Raw genomic sequence first — 9,112 nt, forward strand, 5'->3', positions numbered from 1 at the left:
CCATGACACACATGGAGTCTGTCACTGCTGTGGTGTCACCAGTTTGGTTTCAAAGCTTTCACAGCGAGGATTCACTGATCTTTATCACTATAAACTAAGAATCCTGAGACCCTAGCAAGAATAATTAGTTACTGGCTTTGCTCAAATGTTTTCTGCCACACTCTTTGCAGTTCATTTGCCACAAGCACTCTTGAGTTATTACCGTATCCACAACTCCAGGCATTTCACCTGGGAAGAACTGCCAGCTCAGATGCATCACTCCTCTGGCAGGTTTCGTCTGAGATGTCTCAGCAGAAAATATCCTTAAATATAGATCCTGGTGGATGAGAGGCTGGACATGACCCAGCCCACAGCCCCCCAAGTCCTGGGCTCATCCCCAGTGTGGGCAGCAGGAAGGGGGGGATTCTGCCCTGCAGAGCTCCCTCCAGCCCTGGGATCCAGAAGGATGTGGAGCTGCTGGAGCCAGTCCAGAGGAGTCCACAAATGATTAGAGGGCGTGGGGCAGCTCTACTCTGGAGAAAAACTGGCAGAGCTGGGGGTGTCCACTGTGGAGAAGCTTTAGGGTGATTAATTGTGGCCTTCCATTACCTGAAGGAGCTGAGGAGAAAGATGAAGAGACACTATTTATTTACAAGGGACTGGAGAGACGGTACAACTGGGGAATGGATTCAAACTGAAGGAGAGGACAGATGTCCAAAGGAGGGGACATGAGGATGGTGAAGTGCCTTGAGGAGCAGCTGAGGGTACCTGGTCTGTTCAGCTGGAGGAGACTGAGGGGAAACACCGCAGCCACAACTCCCTCGGGAGGGAAGGCAGAGGGGCAGGCGCTGACCTCTGTGGCGACAGGGACAGGACGCAGGGAACGGCTGGAGATGTGCCAGGGCCAGGCTGGATTTTAGGAAAAGGTTCTTCCCCTAGACGATGCTCAGGCACCGCCCAGGCTCCCCAGGGAATGGGCACGGCCTCGAGGCTGACAGAGCTCCAGGAGCGTTTGGACAACCCTCCCAAGGATGCACAGGGTGGGATTGTTGGGATGTCTGTGCAGGGCCAGGAGCTGGACTGATGATCTCTGCGGATCTCTTTCAACTCAGGATATTCTGTGATTTAGCTTGGATATGAGCAGGAAAATCTTCCCTGTGAGGGCAGTGAGGCCCTGGAATAGATTTCGAAGAGAAGCTGTGGCTCCCCCTGGAAGTGCCCAAAGCCAGGCTGGCCGGCATTTAGAGCACCCACGAACGTACTCCTGCCCACAGCGGGGGAGGGCCGGGATGAGCTTCCCGGTCCGTCCCAGCCAAAGCCGCAGGCGCGGCCCCGCCCCGGCTCGTCACGGGGCCGGAACCCGGAGCCGCCGGAGCCGCCGGAGCCGCCGCCGCCGCCGCCGCCGCCCCGGGCCCAGCGCCGCCCCAGCCCGGTCCGCAGCCGCGCTGCTCCCCCCAGGGCCGCCAGCATGTCCAACATGGAGAGTATCCTCGGGCGGGACCGCGGGCGGGCCGGGAGCCGCCGAGGCCGGGCCGGGGAGGGGAAGGTGGCGGTGGCGGTGGCGAGCGAGGCCTCCCCGGCGGGAGGAGCCCCCGAGGAGCCCCGGGGCGCGGGGGAACGAGGAGGCGAATCATTCCCCTCTCATGGCGGTGGTCAAGGGGTCCGAGGGGCAGCGCAGGAACAGGGGAGGGGCTGGGTGTGACCCTGGCAGGGGCTGAGATCTCTTAGCCTCGGAATTTTCTTCTAAAGACGGGAAAACCGAGAGAGGATCTCTTACTCGGTACCAATATCTCCAGGGGGTGTCAGAGGATGGTGTCGGGCTCTGTTCAGTGGTGCTCAGCACCAGGATGAGAAACAACGGCCATAAACTAAAAACAAAGGAATTCCACCTCAATACGAGGAAGAACTTCGTTCCATGGAGGGGGCAGAGCATGGGAACAGCTGCCATGGGGGGTGTGGAGCCTCTGGAGATATCCCAGACCCGCCTGGATACGTTCCTGTGTCACCTGCTCCGGATGACCCTGCCAGGGCAGGGGGGTTGGACTGGGTGATCCCTTCTAACCTCGGTTATTCCGTGATTCTGTGGTTTCACCGCCCTGGACGGACAAGGAAGTGAGTGGGAGGTTCGGTGTCTCTTCCCAAAGTGTGATCGGGCAGACCTAGTTGGGAGTGAGGAGGCAGGGCTGTGGGTGGGTGGAGGGACAGCCCAGTTCCTGAGGCAGAAAACACAATTAATACTAAAAATAGTGCAAATTGTGCAGCAGGGACAGCATACCTGCGTATAGACTGGAATGATGTCAGCAGGGCTATCCCCTAAACAGCCACCACGTCAGCTGTGCTTCCTGCTCTTGGAACGAACTTACACACAGCCCTGCGTGGGCTGATGGAAAGTGTCATGCTGTATAAAAACATCTTAATGCACAGAGGCAGAAAATATACAGATTCTAGAGGTCTCGGTGGGATTCCGGCACTCTCAGTGTGGCTGGAATGTGCAGGCAGTGCTGGCATTGCCAGTTGTCCTGGTAGGGACTGACAGGTTTGCTGAAGCAGCTGACTGTGACTCACAGACTGAGATGGAAGTTGAGTTCCACTCGGGTTGTGGCAAACTGAGGTTTGTTCTTGAGTGTTGAGAAAGACACTTGAAGGGAGGAGCAGGAATGTGCTCCTCAGGGATGGATGAGCTGGTTTAATGTCAGGTAAATTCCCCAGCTGAGTAACTGAGGAAGTTTTTTCAAAATAAACTGCTTTGGTACTGGTACTGCATTAATAGATATTCTAAATGCCAAATGCCTCACACGTTTTACCTGTTTGTAGCCTGCCTGTGATGTTTACAAGATAACAAGGACATTCCTAATGTCTCCAGGTTGCTGTAAAAGTAAGAGGAATGGCTGGACTTTAAAGCAGAAAACAGCTATGGAATAATTCATGTGCTTGGAATATTGAAGAAACCTCAACTACTTGTAATGTTTAGCTTTGTGCTTCCACTTAATTGTTAATCATCATAGTACCTGCCGCATCTTCCTCTTGGGATATGACAGGTGGCAGGAAAGAAACTTACAAAGCTTTTTACTTATATATTGTTTGAGGAAGGCTGATATTATGTGGAAGCTTTCATCAACAGTATTTTAAGAGAATGTTTATTTTTACAAGGAATTGTTATTTTTACAGCACACACACTAGTCTCTGTCAGTAATAGTTTAGTGCACTCATTCCAAATAACTCTGAAGGCTTGTCTTACTGCTTTCTTGGAGCTTTCAGTTTAAGCAGTTGAACTTCTGTTCTTAAAGTTTCTCTTCCTGACTGAAGTACTCTCTGCCAAAAGTCAGATGATGGAGCCATCAGGGGGCCGGGGATCACTCACATGACCCAGGGTTGGGAAGGAGCTGGATGAGCAGTTTAAATCCAAGGTCCTGCTGTGTTGTAGCTGGCCGTGGCCTGCTGTTACACTGTTCATTTGTAGTGTTGCTCAGTGACTTTGGGCTTTTTTTTTGGATGGGATGTTCCAGGCAAGTCAGGAAACTACATCATTTCCCTGAGAGTCGCAGGCTTTGGGTGTGGGAATGAAAGTAACTGGCAGAGAACCACTCTCAGTTCCAGTTGGGGTGTGTTTGGTGGTTGGATTTATCACTCTGAAACAGGTTTGGTTCCTTAACTTGCACTGCAGAACACCTCTTTAATTTGAAGTTTGCTGCAAAGGAGCTCAACAGGAACTCCAAAAAATGCGACAAAGAAGAAAAGGCTGAGAAAGCTAAAATTAAGAAGGTAAGTCTAAACCAAGTTTTTAGATCTGTTGCTTGCCTGTTAGAGCAGGAAGACATTTAGTATTTTGTCATTTCCCTGGTGCACATGCTAGTAATCATGTGGTCAGTGTTTGTGATTTAAAAAATGTGACTATAAATCTTCCTGTGCTTATTAATAAACATAAGGATCCTTGTGCATCCTCATGGACAGCTTCTGGCATTTGCTGCCCTAGAGGACTGTTGTATGTGCTTTGGTAGAGACTGTTGTTCTCGGAGTTAAAATCACTTCATGTTCATGAGCTTGTATTAAAAGGGCTTGTGGAGAGGAACTTCAAAACAGCTTTTGAGTCCTTGAAGTAGCGAAGAGAGAGGCTGAGTTGATTTGGTGTATCATTGCCCATGAGATATGGCCGTACCACCTGTGCCTATGTTTTTGTCTTGAGACTGAAAATGTTTTCAGGAACAGAAATTATGTATCTGTAGCTCTGCAAAACTGCCCATTTGAAGTGTATTCTTTCCAACGCCTTCCTTAGAAAGAAGTTACGAGTTCTCATCTTGGAAATGTCCCCCTCTTCAGTGGGAGGAGGGAGGGATTTGTTTTCTTTTTTAATAGAAGAAGATGTAGTGACTAATTAATGCTTTCAAAGCCAAAACAGACTGCACAGAAATCCTATGTACAAGAGTGGGCAAGGGTAAAAAGCCTTTCCTTTTGTCTCTCCCTCTTTGCCAAGGCCATTCAGAAGGGGAACATGGAAGTGGCGCGGATCCACGCGGAGAACGCCATCCGCCAGAAGAACCAGGCCATCAACTTCCTGCGCATGAGCGCCCGCGTGGACGCCGTGGCAGCCAGAGTCCAGACTGCCGTCACCATGGGCAAGGTGAGGCCCTCCCCGTCCTCCAGGGGCAAGCAGGAGACCTCTCGTCTTCTCTGGAGTGGTTTCACCCTGGCTGGAACAAGCTGGGAACTTCCACTTTTGCTTTTGAGGCAGCCAAGAATTGGGTGCTGGAACTTCTCTGGCAGCTGCTCTTTGGCTTATTTCACAAAGATACTTCTCCCCTTCAAAATAAAGTAATGAGGTAGGAGTTGTGATTCCAGAGATCTTTTTTAGCTCAAATAATTGTTTAAGATAAACTGATTTACTGGTCTTCACCTTGAAAATTTATTGTGACCTGTGGACCAAATGTATCCCTTAACAGTCACAGGTCTCAAGTCTATAGAAATGAATGCCATATAAAGCTCATTTTTAGTGAATTTTGCCTCAAAATGTGTATTTCAAATGGCTGAATTAATTTCTAGAGCTGGGAATGGTAGGAGCTAATTAAAATATGATAATGCAGATGGCAATATGATGTTCCCTCCTATTTGATACTGTCAAAGGTCTGTGGACAGAGATAAGAGAGCTGGGTAAGAAATAACAGTATCCCAGAATAATTTGGGTTGGAAGGGACCTTAAAGCCCAGCCACTATCACCCCCTGCCATGGACAGGGACACCTTCCATTATCCCAGCTTGCTCCAAGCCCCATCCAGCCTGGCCTGGGACACTTCCAGAGATCCAGGGGCTGCCGCAGCTTCTCTGGGAACCTGTGCCAGGGCCTGCCTACCCTCACAGGGAAGGTTTGTTCCTAAACTGCTCATTTTTTCCTTGTAATAATTTCCTTCCCCTTGTTTTAGGTTACAAAGTCGATGGCAGGGGTCGTGAAGTCAATGGATGCCACTTTGAAGAGCATGAACTTGGAAAAGGTAAATAGACTTAATTTTCTTGGACCTGACATCAAAAGCAGAAGGGACAACAGGCATAAGTTTTAGAAAGGGAAATTCAGTCAGGAGTTTTCCAGTTGAGATATATTATTTCTGTTATCTGAAGATAAGTGATTTGATTCATATTTTTCATAGATATCTGCACTAATGGACAAATTTGAGCATCAGTTTGAGACACTGGATGTTCAGACACAGCAGATGGAAGACACAATGAGCAACACTACGACATTAACAACACCACAAGTAAGAATAATAGAATATATTTTAGCAAGGTGATCTGAAATTATGTGTCCAAATTGTTCATTAACAGCACTTGAAACACTCAGGTATATGTTTGGGGTTTTTTTACAGATAAGTTGAATTCTGTAGAAGCATTATTTACAAGCCAGAGTTCAGTTGTTATAATTTTAACTGCTGAGCACCTCTGCTCCTTATTTTTGAGTTCATACCTTCTAGTGGTTAAGCACAAAACTATTCTGCCAAAGGCATTTGCCTTTAAATCAGCTTTGTTAAAAAAAATCCTGTTCTCTGAAAATCTTAACAAGAGATTGTCAGAAGCTCCAAATACATCAATCATTTTGTTTTCCTTTAGAACCAAGTGGACATGCTCCTGCAGGAAATGGCAGATGAAGCAGGGTAGGTGAAATTTCTGTTTATTGAATAAATTTTGTTTCTCACACCTCTTCCTGGTTATATCTAAGATCAAATACCCTTGTTTTATAAGTCTGTCTCTTGGAAGCAGAGAAAAAACATAATTTTCCTTTTACCTCTGGACATACCTGACTTGTTCTGGTAGTGAGTCAAAATTACTCACCGCTTGTGTAACTCTGGAGTGTTCAGGGGGTGCTGTCTCATTATTCCTCTGCTGTCAATTATTGTGCTTCCCCCTTTGTCCACCTGTGCCTGACTTTGTGTTTGCTTTGTTTTCTCCTATTAGCCTTGATCTGAACATGGAACTACCTCAAGGACAGACCGGTTCTGTTGGTACAAGCGTGGCCTCGGCAGAACAGGTAAATGTTGGATTTCAGTGAGGTCAGTGTTTTCTGGAGAAATGGAATGTGAGGATTAATTCTTCACTCAGTCAAAACAAAACACTAAATGGCTCAATTCTGTTTTCAGCTGTCCCAAGAAAACTGTGTGGTTAAAAGTCAAAGTAATTTTAACAATTCAACAATTTGTTGAATGTTAAGGGGAAGAGACCTTAAAACTCATCCAGTGCCATGGGCCGGGACACCTTCCACTAGCCCAGGTTCCTCCAAGCTCTATCCAACCTGGCCTTGGACCTTCCCAGGGATGGGGCAGGCACATCTGGGAATGTCCTCTGGGAACCTGTGCCAGGGCCTCCCCACCCTCACAGGGAAGGATTTCAGGCCCCTTGTCCTATCAAATATTCCATGTTCTTTGATAAATCCTGCAAAACTGTAACCCTTTCTCTGCTTAGTTCTGTGTTTTGAAACTCCTCCCTCACAGCCACGCTTGAGGTCTTCAGCAAATCTTTTTAAGCCGTGAGAGAATTTCTCATCAGCTGGACATCAGATGGCAAAAGTTGCTTTTCCTGTTCCTGATGGTTGGTTTTCTCTTTTTATTTTACAACTGTGCAGGATGAGCTGTCACAGAGACTGGCCCGCCTACGTGATCAAGTCTAACTGAATGGAGCTGCAGTTCTTTGGAGCTGCTTCCAAATTCCCTGTCTGGAACTAACCCTGCACTACACTCGAGGTGTAAAACAATCTGGCTTAGGTGTTTGAATATTTGTAATATAGGGTACTTCACTCCCAGCTTGCTACTCTTTCTAAAATACATTAAGTGACCCAAAAATATGAGCTCTAATGTCCTTTTCTGTACATTTGGAAGTTGATCTATTTTTTGCAAGCTTTTTTCACAAGTTCAGGTTGATGTTCTGAGTCTGCTATTAATGGTGGTACAGTCTAGTTCCAAGCAAAGCAGAGTGTCAGTGAGATATATTTTAAATTATGACCTTTTTTTAAATTATGAAAACTGTTTATGGTTAAAAAACTGATGTATCAGTTCAGATGATTGTTGTAGATCATTGTCCTACAGAGCCAAACTCTTGGAACACGCAGGGATGGACAGCATGGACATCCTGGGAAATACACTCGTTGAAACAAATAAGTGGACTTTGAGTTTTTTTAGTCTTTAAAAGTTGGGATAAATGTGCTGAAATTAGCAGTTTAGTTCAAAAATAAGTTACCAAAAGCTGATTTCATATAACTGGGGATATAACTTGTATGGTGGCATCACTTTAGCACAGGAGGAATAAAATATATTTTTGGACTCTTTGCCAGGTCTGTTGCTCTCTGCAGATAAAATCCCATTGTTTGTAATATTCTGGTTGTAGGGAGTAGCTAATTTTAGCAATCCCTTTATATTTCTGCATAGTAAGAGAGTCTGGCTGTTCTCAGTAGCTTCAAACTCTTGTTGCAGTTGTAAAGTACGAAAAGGTTGTAGAAATTTGTAGCTGAGACCACTTGTGATGTGTTGTGATAAACAGTGACGTTCAAATTCTCTTCCTAATTTTTTTGGGCTCATTTTTATGTTTTGTTGTCGTAGGGGTGAGGGAAGGTGTGGAGCACCAGGTTTGGAATTGATTCTTAATTGCCTGGTGCTCAGGGCCACATGTGTTTTCCAGTGTTACGGAATTGTTTAAGGAAAAGAAAAAACCCTCACTTTTTTACTCAAGCAGGATTTTTTTTAATGAAAATGTGCAAAAACAATGAAACTTTTTAGAGCAGTTTCAGACATTGTTTTGTCTGTGTTATCCAACTCATGGGGAGGGTTGAGCAGGAGGTTATGTACTGAAGTAATCAAGGTTACTGCAAAAATAAAATCAGGAAAATAAGATAGACAAAATAGCCTGAAATGTTGACAGATTCTCTCTGACACTGCCAGCTGAACTAAAACCATGAGTTTAAAAATGGAGTCTTTTCACTTGTTAGAAAGAAATGGATTGAAAATAAATAAAACACCTTGAATGTTCCTCCTGTAAACAGAAGTTGGAAGGTGTTTAAAAACCATGTACTGACAGCTGTAGTCTGGCTACAATCCCTTCAAATGATTAGTAAAACATCCTAGAAAGGGGCTTTTTCCTGCATTTTCTCCCTGGCTGCTTCTGAACATGGTAACCAACATCATGGTGTATCTATGCAACCCAGTTACCCAGCTGGGGTGGCTGTGTGTGTGCCTTTGCCTTGCTGGACCTCCTTCAGCTTTTTAATATTCAGTTACTTCATATCATGAGAGTGCTGGAAGCTTCCTGCTGTGAAATTGCTCCACACCAGAGTTTACTTGGAGCTGTCCAGAAATACTGGGGATTCAGTGTCTGATAGTTGACAGCTCCAGCTACTGTGTCTGGCTTCTTTAGTGTTAAAAATGATGCTGATGTTCGACTGGTTTGGGCCATTCTGGAATTAGTTGAGGTTCAGACAGCAATTCTGAGCTCCGACATGCTTGATTTTCCCAGTCTGTTGCCGTGCTGTGAGCCTTGGAGGGATTTAAAAATAGACTGGGACTGAGATTGCTGCAACAGAAAGGTTAAATAAGCTTCATGATTTTATTGATTTTTGTGGAGTTTTGATCTTATCCCGGGGTGGTGAACTCCAGGACCAGCACAGA

The 9,112-nt window shown here is 46.0% G+C and overlaps 1 protein-coding gene across 1 annotated transcript; it reads left to right on the top strand.

The window, feature by feature from the left end:
- The first annotated feature begins 1,324 nt into the window (after nucleotides 1-1,324).
- On the top strand, nucleotides 1,325-9,112 carry CHMP1B (charged multivesicular body protein 1B). Its single transcript, XM_063422732.1, has 8 exons — nucleotides 1,325-1,463; nucleotides 3,644-3,741; nucleotides 4,451-4,597; nucleotides 5,393-5,461; nucleotides 5,615-5,722; nucleotides 6,072-6,115; nucleotides 6,417-6,489; nucleotides 7,081-9,112. Exons 1-8 carry the CDS (start codon nucleotides 1,448-1,450, stop codon nucleotides 7,123-7,125), a joined length of 600 nt encoding a protein of 199 aa, XP_063278802.1. The 5' UTR covers nucleotides 1,325-1,447; the 3' UTR covers nucleotides 7,126-9,112.

The sequence above is a fragment of the Prinia subflava genome, chromosome Z (assembly GCF_021018805.1).
Source record: "Prinia subflava isolate CZ2003 ecotype Zambia chromosome Z, Cam_Psub_1.2, whole genome shotgun sequence".
NCBI lineage: Eukaryota > Metazoa > Chordata > Aves > Passeriformes > Cisticolidae > Prinia > Prinia subflava.

Bases quoted from the DNA above. Each gene is read 5' to 3' on its own strand.
- CHMP1B (XM_063422732.1), top strand. The intron at 6,116-6,416 runs GTAGGTGAAATT...TTCTCCTATTAG, and splicing joins GAAATGGCAGATGAAGCAGG to CCTTGATCTGAACATGGAAC. The intron at 6,490-7,080 runs GTAAATGTTGGA...ACAACTGTGCAG, and splicing joins GCGTGGCCTCGGCAGAACAG to GATGAGCTGTCACAGAGACT.